The 14,050-nt window shown below is 45.0% G+C and overlaps 1 protein-coding gene across 4 annotated transcripts in view; it reads left to right on the top strand.

Annotated features, from left to right (window-relative positions):
- BTBD9 (BTB domain containing 9) overlaps positions 1-14,050 on the top strand; it is a 366,504-nt gene that overhangs the window by 337,825 nt on the left and 14,629 nt on the right. For all 4 annotated transcript variants that reach the window (XM_011354554.2, XM_011354556.2, XM_023527551.1 and 1 more), the window contains exon 10: positions 7,040-7,118. In XM_011354554.2, the coding sequence (XP_011352856.1) occupies positions 7,040-7,118 (79 nt within the window). The remainder of the gene's footprint in view (positions 1-7,039; positions 7,119-14,050) is intronic.

Here is a 14,050-nt window from a genome sequence, read left to right as displayed (position 1 = left end):
CTTTTTGTCACATGGGGATTTTTTTTCTGAAGTTTTATTCTACTTACCGAATTATATCTATATCCTCTGAGTTATTTTTCTTTTCTATTTGCTTTTGGTCTCTATTTTTTATGTAAGAGTCTTTGATGATCCTTGACTGGATGTTTACCTTTAAAAGGTAAGCATTGAGAAAGCTCTCTGGAAGCTTTTTATATGTGGATGGGTTTGTAGGCTTCACTGAAGATCATCAAACAGGGATTCGTTGGAAGACCCCTCCCCCCTCATTCCGATCTAGCGCGCTGGCTTCCTTTTGTTCCTTCTCACTGGAACACTCTTCCAGTTCTGCATGGCCATTTCTTCCATATGTGGAGGTCTTAGCTCAGTTGTCACTGTACCAGAGAGAACTTTCTTAAATAAGTTATCTAAAGCAATGCACCCCTCTCAGCCTTAAACTGATTTCTTTTTCTCCATAGCCCTTCTTTAATTCTGATAAATTTGTTTGTCTGTTTCTCTCTCTCTCCCACTAGAATGGAAGCTACTCGAAGACAGAGTCTAGATAAAACAGGGCCTATTCCTTAGGAAAAATGGAGGGACAAAGAGAGGGAAGGAAGATCAGGATCTCTAGGTCTTGCCTCTTGGATGGGACCTCTCCAGAGGGATCCTTTAGTCTCCTGCCTGGAGATTAAGCCTGGATCACAGTGGCCTGGATGCCGAAGGAAGGAAGGGGCTTGGAAGTATCCATCTGGGATATTCACTTTCATGCAATCCCTTGCTCTTGGGCCCTGCAGGATCCCATCCTCCGCTGTGCCTGGTGCTCCCGGAGTCAAACCCTCTGTGTCAAAGGACTCCAGAGTGAAATCCTTGTCTCCTGCTAAGGTAGCAGGGGCTCATCCCCACTGTGTGGGAAGGACAGGGGACCTGGGGAGTCTACCTGCTCCTTTTACCTGTTTTCAACTACTGCTCTTGGTTCAGCCCCCTGCACACCCTCATCATCAGAGGTGGCTGGAGACTCAAGGACATGAGCCTTTTTAGGGTTCTGTGGATGAACCCACTTGCTTCCTGTGTGTTTTCTCTCTAAGGTGTTGACATGGAGATGGTAATGTCTCCTCATCCTTTTTTCTGTTTTGTGCTCGTGTGTGTGTTTCATATATTTGCTGTAAAACATTTATTAACCTGTCCTTTTAGTGGAGGAAGCAAAGATTAACCTATGGGTTTAGTTTGCCGTGCTTAACTGCCAGTCTGCCCTGGCAAAATGCTTTCTTGTCTCCATCTCCCCACTGTTCAGCAGATCTGCTGCAGAAAAAATTCTGACATTTGCATTCTCTTTATAGCATAGGCAGCGGAGCCATGTAATTTTCCAGAGCTGAAAAGACCAGGCACCTTTGTCATTCACAGGATCCACAGGATCCCCAGAGAAGGCAGGTCAAGGCTTAGGATGGAAAGCCATTCTCGGCCCTTTCTCCTGTTGCCCTTAGGGCCTGTTTGGTATTGTTGTTCACCTAGAGCCACTCACACAAACCCTGCACTTACAGATGGTGACTGTGCTCTCCTGCCCCACCCGGCCACTCTCCTGTCCTGTACTTGCTTCCAACAAAGGCGCAGCTGTCCAAAGCCAGGGGCACCACCTGGCAAATCCATACTCCCACTGAGGGATCTCTCCACCTTTCTCCCTAATTCTTATATTTGCCGTTCAGTTCATTCCACCTTTGGCAAATTCTTTCTCACATAAACAGACATGGTTTTAATCCCTTTCTTCTCCCTCTTTTTATTTATTTCAAGAACTGTTTAAAATACAGAAAAGAACAAAAAGCAATATAGCATTCTCTCACATACTCATCCCCAGAATTGACTGTAGTTAATATTTTTCACATACACTTCAAGTCTTTTTTATTTTAATCAAAGAAGGAAAACATTCCAGTTAATGTTGAAGTCTCCTTTGTTCTCTGAAAGCAGCCCCATTCTCTATCCTCTCCTCAGAGACAACTGCTCTCATGAATTCAGCATATCTCCTGCCAAAATATTTTTTAAATATTTTACAAGCATATGTGTTTTCATGACTAACACATGCAGTTTTGTGTGTTGTGTGTATGTATGTGCAGTCCCACACTGTATTGCATCCTCTAGCTTGCTTTTTAGCGGGCCTTACGTGTTGTAGATGTCTCCGTAGTGGTCTGTATGGAGAGGAGGAGCACCTGCCGAGCCTCTTCTCTGATTTTCCATACGTGTGAAAATAAAGATATAATAGTAGTAGCCAACAGTTACGGCGCTCATACCACACGCCACACACTCTCTGTTTTCTCATTGAATCCTCACACCCCTAAATGGTAAGTGCTCTACTGTTATCACTTCAGTTTCACGTAGGACACCGAGGTTTTAGGAGACTGTCATTTGTCTGAGGTCAGCTCATAATCCACTCCTGTGTGTGATCTCCAGCCCCGGAATCATGGCATCAATGCATAAGTGAGGTGTCGGTAATACTCTGGGACCCAAGTGACAGTGAATATAGTCAATACCCCATCCTCTCAATTATTGGAAAGTTTCTCATTGTGACCTCTGGTTGAAAGAGCATAAACTAATAGTCATTATATCTGGCTTCTATCGTTGACTCTTGTACCAGGCAGCTCCGGGATATTGACAGATAGCTTATCTTCTCTTTCTGCCTCAATGTCCTCACCTCTTAAATGGGACTCCAGTTGGCTACTTACCTACCTAAAAGACTGTGTTGGGGACCAGAGGACACAGCATTTGAGAACCCAAACTGTGGCCTGCAGACAGGAGACTTTCAGAAGGATGGATCCTAGCCCACTTTTCCGCTCTCCTTATCAAAACCCTACCTGCCATATTCCAGCTACATCCCCATGAATGTAATATTAACTACAGTGTTTAATCCTCATTCAGCAAGCAGCAGCTTTAGAGATTGTTTTAAATCTCTTATTTTATCTGGCTTGTTTAATTACCACTATGGAAACATCATTTTTTTTTTCTTTTTTTTAACTTCATAGATATATCGTATTTCAACCTTATTGTGTGTTAAATTAAGTTTTACGGGTGAGCCGGGGAACCCAATCAGAATTTATAGCTTTATTTCTGTGGGAAAAACAATTGCTTCCAAGCTTCAAACAACTAATTACAAGGGAACACCACCAATTTGGGACCACTGTACTGTTCGCATTGTTTTCTAATTAGTTCATAGAAGGATAGCCGATCTCCCCATAGAGATTGTAAACTTCTTAAGGGCAAGCGCTATATCTTGCATGGATCCCCCACAATACCCAGCAGGTGCCAAGCTTAAGAGTGTATTCAGCAAATACTTCTTTAATTCCTCCAAAGCCCAACTACGATGTCTGCCTCCAAGAAATGGGTGCTGATGGGAGTGCCTTGGGTTTCCTTGGGAACCTCTGCAGTAGTCATCAGATCGTACGCTCTCAAACTTGATGACTCACAGACGAGGCCCAGGGAAATAGTGTGTCTTGTTCAGGTTCATTTGGCCGGATGATAATTATAGTAGTAATAACAATATCAAATATTGATATTTTTAGCACCTACTGTATTCCAGCACTGTTCTAGATGGTTTACATTTGTTAATGTATTTTATCTTCACCAAAAAAATTAGATAGTTATTGTTACCCTCATTTTACAGATGAGGAGACTGAAGCCTAGAGAGATTAAGCAGTTTGCCTAAGGTCACAGAGATGATAAAAATGTAAAAGAGAAATCTGAACCCAGGCAAGCCTGGCTCCCGAACCCATGCTGCCAGCCCTGGGAAGACAAGAGGGCCGTACCACTTCTCATCTATGAAAAGCCAGGATTAAAACCTGCCATCTTGACTGTCACCCCACTGATCCTCTCAACTGGAAATATCTTGCATAATATTACAATGCTGGCATTTTCACTTGCTTCATGTCACATGATCTGCATTAAAGCCTTGAGCAGTAGTAAGATAGGTGCTTTTTTTTCAATGCTTACATATATATTCTACCAAATTCAAACAGTACGAAAGTACACTATGTGTCTCTTGAAATTCTTCCAAAGCTAAAATCTTGATCAACATTTTGGCAGACATTCTCATAGACATCTCCTCGGAGTACATATGTGTAGATACATATTTACAGTATAATGTAATTGAGACCTCATCCAGATGCATTTCTGTAACCGAGGAGGAAGGACAGTATTATTTCTGTCAACATTGGACACAGGAGGAAATTACAGCTCAGTAAAGGGACTGACTTGTCCAGTGGAGAGCCAGCGAGTGTCAGGGTTGGGACTTGAGTCCTGTGTGGGTTTCTATGGTTTGCGGGTAAGTACACAAATCCAAGACCACATGTATTGTTTGACCTCCATTGCTGCTATCAGATGCTTCCTCCCAGCACCCAGTCCTGCCTCTGAACTGAGTGGGTGCCACGCCCCTGATGTTCTGTTGTCTTTGGAAATGTTGTCTACTGCAAAAGAGATTCAAGGTACTTGGTGAATGGGAATATTTATACAGCTGTCCATAAAATGGCAGCGAGCTTTTGCGGACACTAAGCGATGGTGGCAGTTTTCTGGCCCCATGAAATCTCAGCTGAGGCAGCCTCCTTGCAGGTTGCACAGTGATTGCAAATGTGGCTCAGATGTGACAATGACTGCTCCAGTGCCACCTATCATGTCTCCATCGAGCAGCCTTTACAGTCGTTTTGAAGAATTTGAGGGGAAATGGAATCCGATATTTGGGGAGGGAGAAATGCTCATTACCTCATCCTAACCAACTTCCCTTCCTACTGGATACTTTGGTCTTAGGGATTGGTATCCAGTTTTGCTGAAAATGAAATCATCTATTCAACTCTCAGGCTGCGTTAGTGAAAATGAACTCTAATGTGATTAGATATTAATGTAATGTAATGGAAGATTGGTATTAAATTGAGGCCTTCTGATCTTATTACTCCATAAATGCTACCTCCTGCTCAGACTTCTGCCCTGCCAGCCCTGCCTCCCCAAACAGAAGCAAGGGGCAGTGGTGCCAAAGCCTGTGAGCCCACTGTGGAAGCCTGGTGTAGAGGGGGAGGGACAGACGGAGAGATAGTGAGAGAAGGGAGACTGGGGTTCAGGCCCCAGCTCTGACGTCCGCCTAGGATAACCCGCAGTGAGACCTTACTTCCTTCACTGCCTTGGGCCTCTGTGTCTGTCTTGTGGGGAGAGGAGGAGCTGGACCACAGTAGGCATAAGTCTAGGCCTGCCTACACTCACAGAGGGTGTCCTTGAGGGCCCTGAGCTTCAGTGTCAGGTTTCACCTTTACATGTAGAAGTGCTTGAAGATTTTTTTTATAGGCACAGGACTAAAAAGCTAAGAAGAACAAAATCTTTATCTCCTCCACTCCTACACCCTGATCCTGTTTGTAAAACTGACTTGACCTTAATAGTTGCACTGGCTGTTGTTACTTATCCTAATTCTGTTCCCCTTTCCTGGAAGGGTGGTCTGAGAAGTAGGCAGTGGACCAGTTTTGGTGTGTGCTGTAGCTTCCTGTAGCAGTGGGGATGGGACTCTGATGCCCAATGCGGTATGGACACACCTTCCTTTCCCTGACCTGCCAGAAGAAGCACATGAGTCTGTCATTAGTTACAAAGCTTAGCTAGGAAGTGACAGCGAGGCCTATGAGAGCCTAAGCCCAGTGTGGAAGGCCCACAGAACCTCCCTTGTAGGCTTGCCGGGCCCATAGGCTGCAACCTACCCAGACTCTCCAAGAGAGCTGTGTGGGTCTGAGAGCAAAACAGTCTCCCACTGAGAAAATGGGCCAGGAGTACAAGCTCTGGGGATGGTCAGATGGCATCACCTTCATGTATGAATAATAGTGTTTGTGCAAGGAGAGTGATTTTTCTTGTGCTGTTTCCAGAAAACTGCTTTCAGAGGCACAGACTTTGCACACAGGATGGTAACGACTTTTTAATGACCTTAAGGGGCCTCGTGTCCAGGCAGCAGTGAATCAATCTCAGTGGGAGGCTCGTAGTGAGAGAGAAGATGGAACACCTGAAACCAGAGGGGGAAAAACAAACCGCAAATACATGTATTTTCTTTGGTAGCATTATTTGGTAATTAGACAATTACAGGAAACAGCCTCCCAGCAGCTGGCATTTCCACTGTGTGAGCGGAGGAGGGACGGCAACAACTGTGATCTCCTCACATTTATCATAGAAAATATTATTGGCGTTTACAGTCGTGGGTGCCGTGCACTCCTCCAGTGCATTCTGATGAGCTGTGAGTGTGAAACCAAGAGCAGAGCTGCTCGTCTGGGCTTTAAATGAGGGGCCCAGCCCCTGCTGACCGATGAGGAATTGCCTTTAAAATTTGGAGGCTGCTTTTGGGCCCACCCAGAGCCTGGGTAGTCCTGAGAATAAACCATCAGTGGGGTGTACATTTGGAAGCTGGAAAGGGAGGGGCAGAGGCCTTTGGAGAAATTGCCTCTTCTTCCCCAGGTGCTATCACTTGAATGGGAGGAGAGTCAGACAAAGAGCCTGGGGTTCGTGCCACAGTGAGTGACCCCCACTGGTCTAACCGCAGCGCTAGGTCCCCACTGCCGTCCCCTCGCCCTGCCCTACCCTGCCCTCAGTCAGAACTCTCTTCCCCGAACCTTCCAGTGAAGCCACTGTGCCCACTCAGACACGTCCATTCAGCCAGCAGCCCTCTGAGGTAGGCCCTGTCTCATAGAGGGGGAAATGTGTTTTATGAACTCTCACCAACTTTGATCACTTTTATATCTGGCCACACTTGACACAATGTGGGCTTGGTCTGTACTTTGTGCTTGTTTATGGAGAGCTTTATAAGAACCCCACATCACCTTCACAGAAAGATAGGAGCACCTTTAATGAGATTGTAGGCTCTGAATGGGGACACTAGGTACTTGCTGCCTCCCTCAGCCATTCACTGGGTGGAGCCCTGTCTCCGTCCCCTGTTCCTCCTACAGCACAGGTCTCCCGAGGACAGAGGACAGGAAGCCCTTCCTCAGTGTACTCTGCTCCATCAGCCCACACTGTGGGCTGGGCTAACTGTACCGTCTAACCAGGCAAATGGTTGTGCTTCCTCTCACAGGTCCTGGCAGTCAGTAACTTTTGAAAGACAGCCTGCCTCCTTCATCCGAATCGTTGGAACACACAACACAGCGAATGAGGTAAGGGTCTTCTTTCTTGAAAGATACTGTGATATTTCATGAGGTACAGGTAAATGCTACATCCTGAGTTAAGTGGAACTGTTTGTTCTACCTGCTAATGGCCTGTTGTTCAGACAGCTTGGCACAGAAGAAAGTCCAGCTCTTGCACAGTGGGGATATCATTATCATTTCCGAATGTCTCTTCACTAGCAAGTGAAAGCCAACTCCTATGGCTTTGCTTACTCCTACCAGCCTCTCTGTGGAATTGGCAACCACAGAGACCTTGAGAGGTCAAATACCCTGTCCTCAGAGTCTAGTCTTCTGTCCTCCCAAAAGAGCTATTTCAGAGGTCCTTTGGCCCTCTGAGTGTAATGTTCAAAGAACACCAGCCCCGTGGGGGCGGCCATGGTGCATGGTTGCTGGTTCCTCTGTCTACTCAGTCCTATGCCAGGCTGCCTATGTTTATGAGCGAGCCTCCCCCTTCCAGGCCTATACCTTCCCCAGTGCCCAGGCCCGGCTCCCAGGATCAGGCAGTCATTTCAGTGGACCATGCTGTTTGTAGATGGTCCCTCCCCTTTAGATTCAATCAGGGAAGAGTGGGTGGGTGTTTTCCCTCATATTTGGTACCCATGGTCAGGGTGACAGCCAGGTGAGGTGCCTGGGCCTCAAACCTTGCCATGCTGTTTTGTCTGGAATGGAAATGGCTTGAAGGGCACTGGACTCCTCTAGATCAGAAGAGAGAAGACAGCGCCTGCAGTGAGTGGGAATCCAGGGCCCTTGAGTATGGGGAGGGCGCTAGTAGTGATTGCACCAGAACAGCAACATAAACCAAGATCAAGCCAGGCATACCTGAACTGTTGTCCCCTCAACAGCATGGATTCCCGTTGGGCTCACAGGGGCACCTCGGGAGTCACTCACACAATTTAAGTTGAGAATAGTATCTGTTTCAATTTTGAGTTTAAAATAATTCATAGTTAATCACTTACCTTTTCTGTTCTTCAGGTGGGTGTTGAGTAAGCAACTGGTGGTGAGGGTTGATGTCCAGCGGTTGACCGTGCTCTTGACTTAGTCTGCTCGTCATTCACTTGCTTTGGTACAGTCATACATGTGTAGTGTGTACCTCTGAAGGGCCTCTGGTTAAAGACAGGGGTTGTGAGGAACAGTAAGGTTGAACTTTAAGAGATAAATTAAAGGCATATAAACAGTAACAATTCTACAATTTCACCTTACCATGATCTGTCTCAGATCTGTATAAGGCCAGCTTTCTGGGAGTGCAACCAGGGCAGTTACATCGGGCTTCATGCCCAGAAGGGGGCTCTGTGCTTGAAGTGTAATGCTCGCCAGCATCATCCTAAAGTTCTTAGCAATTTTACCTTTGAATTTTTTTTAACAAGGGAAGCCCCATGGGACAGTGGAGCACCCACCCAGCTCTTAGAATCTCAGCTCACACTCAAGCCTGCCTCCCCTCCTCCTTGTCTTCCCAGGGTGGGTTCTCAGCTACCCATTCTCTGACCCCTGGTGCCTGTACCTGCTCAGCCCCCCAACCCTCAGCCCACGCCACAAACACTGCCACTCTCCACTCCCAACGGGGCCCTGACATGTATGCAGGGAGGGTCAGGGTTGGTATGAATCTTGCACGCGAGTCACCGAATAGGGCCCCTGGTGCCGGTGAGTGTCTGCTGGGGCCTTAATTAAGGCGATCCCTGTGCCCAGGAGAGTGCAACATTAAATCAAATGAAAACCCCATGACAGGTAAAGAGAGAGATTGATAAAAAAGCTTTTACTTGCCTTTTGAACAAGAGGCTCCACATTTTCATTTTGCACTGAGCCCTGCACATTACATAGCTGTTCTAAGATTCATACATTGTGTTTGTCGAATCAAAATTCTCCAGAGTACATCGAGGTGTTTCTGAGACTTCAAACAGCATTTTAAAAAGTGAAAATATTGTGATAATTTATATTCATTTTGCTTTTTTATTTATTTAAATAAAAATGATACACGCCCACAGTGTATTTCTTGCAGAGAAAAACTTGTAAACTGAAACCTGAAACCTTTGCTTTTACCTCTTCATTTCAAAACAAACCTGAAAATTATAAAAGTAAACCACTCGATAATTTTTAAAGCACAGAATTAAAGAATTCTAAACATTGGTCATAAAAGCACTTTTTCTTTTTTTGATGATGTAATAAAAGTAACTTTGAATCTGCATTTTAATAAATATTTGATCCCCAAACCAAACACCAAATTTTTAAAAATAAATCCCAATTTTTCTTATCATTTAAACTTGTTAAATTAACTATGTATATATTATTATTAAATTGGAAGACAATTTAAATTTTAAATTAAATTGGAAAATAATTTAAATTTATGTAATAATATATCAAGCTAAAATGAAATATATTTCATTTGCAGTCACTTATCTCTTATATAAAGCATTTAAAAAAAGACTAAATTTTTCTTTAATTCGTAAATGGGGCTGTGCAGTTATATATTACAACAAAAGGAATTCCTAAGTCAGAGAAGGCTGAGAAGCACTGGAGTGGGTATGATAATTTCAGAAGCATAAATGGACTTGGTTTTTAGCATAAAAATTTGAGGTTGTCTGTGCAATAACAAAAAGAGAAAAATAAGTGAATAAACTGCCCTGGGTAAGACTGTTTTCTGTAGGTACTGCCCCATCCAGAGAGGGAGGGTCAGACCAGGGCACGGTGGGGAAAGTGCAGCTTAAAGAGCATTCAGAATAGATGGGGTTGGACTGTTCTGGCAACAGGTAGAAAGTGGCCTGCATAGTGTGTAAGTGGCCAGAGGTGCTGACAGCTATGCGACTGTGGCAGTGGAAGCTATGCGACCTTGAAACATCCAGCTGCTGTTTGGAATAGTAGAGGCCTACCGAGCTAAACCAGATTGGGATTTCTTGCCCGATACAGGTATGTGTCTGTCTTGCTCCAGCAGGCCAGGCCTCCCTGCATGCAGGGCTCAGCATCTGTCTGTGGCCTGTTAATTTCCCTCACTTCTCTCCATCCGGGCCAGGCCAACTCTCAGATGACAGCAGCCTCGGCAGTCTGGAGGTTCAGATTTCTTGATCACCTGTTTTGGCACGCTTCTGATTTCCTGCGGCATTTCATCTCTCTCCTCTGGGAAGTGTATGTCTGCTGCTGGCATCTGTCTCTCATCTTCCTTTGTGAGCACCGCAGCAATGAATTCATTTAATTTTTTAGCTATGTGTATGACTTCTGTCAATAAATTCCCTAATGCTTAACCTCTTGAAGACTGCACCGCTTTCTTCGGTGACCTCCTGCTTTTGTGTACTCGGTGTCATCCTTGTCATTTATCTTAACTTCTTGGAACATTTTCTTTTCAATTCACTTGGGGGAGGGTTGGTGCACGAGATGCTCTGCTCCTCTCTGCTCTGTAATCTCCCCATGCTTGGCACACATCTCGTGTTTCTGTCCTTTACCTTGGACACCTTTTTGCACATCCTCTGCCCACTCACATGGTGTACTTTGTCTTCCTCATACACTTAGCACTAAGTGTCAGTTTGTCTTCCAGCACATCCACTCTCTCATCCTGCTATCCTTCATTTGTTTTCATTCATTTGCTCCTCCCAAGTACCTGTAGCAAAAAGGTCCTTCTTGGCTCTTTCCTCAGTTGCTTCATGGTGGTCTCAGTCACCAACTCAGCAATCGTGTGGTCATTCCGGCCCACCTGCCTCAGTTGCTAATTGACCGAGCTACTTAGGAGGAAGGCATCACTCTCTTTTCCCTTTTTTAAGTCTTCATCCAAATAAAGATTAGAAATGGGGCTTTGTTGACAATACCACAAATATCACGGCGGATCTGAAGTTTCAATTCCAGTGACTGTGCCATGCTGGTTCTGGTGCAGCACCTCTCACAGACCCCTTCATTTTCATTTTGTTAATTACTGTAGCAAAGTAACAAAGGCCCACTCTTATCTTAAAGACAGTAGCCTGGGCCCAAATGAGACCTGTCTGTGGACCTATGAAACACAGTATATCAAAATAAATAGAAGTTATACCTATTTCTTTTTGTGGCTTTTATGAAAACATGGGTTGAAAGCAAGTTTTGGGGTGATTTTTCATAAGCAGAGAGCTCAGGGGCACAAGCACCCCTAAGGGTTAAATAGGACTATAGGAAAAACTCTGCAATATAGAGAGGCTGTGTTCCTGCTCAGAAGAACCCACATGAAAGCCTTTGCCAAGTCAATACAGAAACTGAGGATGGTATTGACAGTCTGTAGGCAGCTCTCAGGGCTCCATTTACTTATCGAATTTCTGTAGCTGAGGAGAGAGGCTGTGTCGTATTTATCTTTGTATTCCCCGCTCCTAGCATGTGCCTGTTGGATATACACAGAGAGTACCTGTTGGCTGAACGAGTGAATGAATCATTCGGTCTGCCCATCCACCTCTCCCTCTCCCCATCAGTTAGCCAAATGAAGGAAGAGATTTAGTGATTCAACTTCTTGTCCTCAAGATACCATGGCATTCCAAGGCAGAGTTTCTGTAGTCATACCGAGAAGTTTTGTAAACTAGAAACTTTTATAAATGGAAAAGTATGTTAAATACCTCAGCATTATAAAAGTTTAGGACCCTTATAATAATAACTAGTATTGTAATAGCTAGTATTTACTGAGCACTTAATATGTGCCAGGTCCCATTCCAAGCCCTTTATATTTATTATACTATGTAATCCTCATATGTGAAGTAGGTTCTACTCTCACTGCATTTTAAAATGGGGAATACCAGGTTGTTGGCAAAGATGAGGAGTGATGGACAGTTCTCATCCAGTACTGTGGGGGGTATAAATGGATACCTCCAGTCCCTTTGGAGAACAGTTTGGTATGGTCTTCCAAAGTTGAATACTTGCACACCTACCTGATGACTAAGCATTTTCTCACCTATATATAGTCTCTAAAGAAGCTCTTATACAAGTTCAGGATGCAAGAATAAGGATGCTCACAGCAGCACTATTCATACCAGACCCGAATGAGACACCACCCAATAGTGCACCCGTGGGAGAATGGATAAGTAAAGAGCAGTACGTCCAGAGGGCTGTGATCTATGTCAAAGCCAGACACAAAAATATACATACAGTAGGACTGCTTTCATATAAACGTCAAAAACAGATAAAACTAAGCTATAACATTTAAGGATGTGTACACAGGTGGTAAAACTTCAAAAAAAAGAAAAGGAAAGCTAAGTAATGATTATTATTAAAGCCAGAATTGTGATTTCCTTGGGGTGGGGAGGCTTGGGTCAGAAAGAGCCACATAGAGGGACCACGGACTCCAGCACCGTTCCTGAATCCTGACCAGGTGGTGTTTTCATGGCATTCACTGTATATAGTTATACAACAAGCCCTACATGTGTATTTTAGGCATATGTTAGTGTTTGGTTTTCACAAAAAATGTTTGTCTTAATAAGTGAAAAGGTAAATTGATGAGGAAACTGAAGCTGAGCCATGTTAAGTGATTTGCACAAGGTCACCCTGCTGGTGAGTGACAGAGTCAGGATTCGAATCCAAGCAGCCTAGCTCTTAACATCCAGGCTGCTCCATCTCCCAAAAAAAGCATAATAGTAAAGCCACAGAAATGAACCCAGCTCTGCCTTGGCCCGGATATGTGAGACTTTAGTGAGCAGGTGGTTCCTGTGGACAGGCTCTTGCAGCAGCCCGTGCTAGATCTAGGACAGAAAGCAAGGCAGGGCCCTTCCTTTGGGGGATTGCACTTTTACTGCATGAGCGAAATCAACCCACATGGAAAGTGTCTTAACTCTGGTGACATTGCGAATAGCAGTTAATAGTAGGTACGAAAATATAGTGGAGTGAACTGAAGTAGAGGGCTGATGTGGATGGATGTAGAGGCCAGGTCCTGAAGATGTGAGGTTGCATCATCTGTAAAATGGGTCAAATGAGCCTGGCCCTTTGGGACTGGATAGACTTGCATGAGATTGTATATGAAGAGTTTTACAAGGAGTGGGGAAGGGTTGCAGATCCCTCTGCACATGCTCAAGGCTTATTGTTCAGGGAATCTGATCACGAGCTTAAGGCAGGAGGCGCTGCTGGAGCTGGCACCAGCAGGACAGAAAGTCTGCAAGTGGCTGCTTGAGTTGCCCTCCAGGACCACTCAGCATGTAGCCTGGAGTGAGGCACAATTTATTTACAGGCTTCTGTCAGGCCGGTGAGTGGCTGTGGGCTCCCACTGCCATCCACGTTCCCATAGCAACATATGGCTCTAGTGAAGAAAAAAAAAAACAAACAAAAAAAACACACAGGGAAATGGACTCTGTTAAAAAAAAAAAAACCCTCCTTCCTGTTCTAGCAATCATTATTTCCCAGACTCCACCTCCCAAGTCTTATCACACCCTTTCTGGCTCCCCAAGGAGTTCTCCTGCAGCATCCTCTAGAGGATGTCTTCTAAGCACCGAAGGCACACCTCAGTCATATACTGGCTGCCAAGGCCACAATTCTCAGTTATCAGCACTAGAATCGACACAAACATCCCGGCGGCAGAGATTCAGAGAGATCCAGAGCCAAAGGACAGGCAAACCTCACCTATCAGAGAGAGACCCAGTTCTAGCCCTCAAACTCCTACTTCTGCTAGAGAGAACCCAGTTGTCCAGGGGTTGCACATGGCAGTGATGGGGAAGGAGTACACACAAGTAAAACCTGCTGGGGAATAGAAATAACTACAACAAACCAGGTTTCAGAATGCACCTGGGTACCCTGTGTGGTGTGTGCAAGGCAGAGGTGGCATTTGCAAGGGCAAGACTAGGTGTGGGCCAGAGAGAGGGTAAGCTCTGGAGCATCAGAGCCCAAGACCAGGATCAGGTAGGCCAGCCTAGCACCTGTGAGTTTGCATAATAGTCCTAGAAGGAGGCTTTGCCTGTGTCCCCCAATACTCTCTACTCCTTGAAGGCAGAGATCATGTTGTGGTA

Source organism: Pteropus vampyrus, unplaced genomic scaffold (assembly GCF_000151845.1).
Source record: "Pteropus vampyrus isolate Shadow unplaced genomic scaffold, Pvam_2.0 Scaffold18, whole genome shotgun sequence".
NCBI lineage: Eukaryota > Metazoa > Chordata > Mammalia > Chiroptera > Pteropodidae > Pteropus > Pteropus vampyrus.
This window is presented reverse-complemented; position numbering and strand designations above follow the sequence as displayed.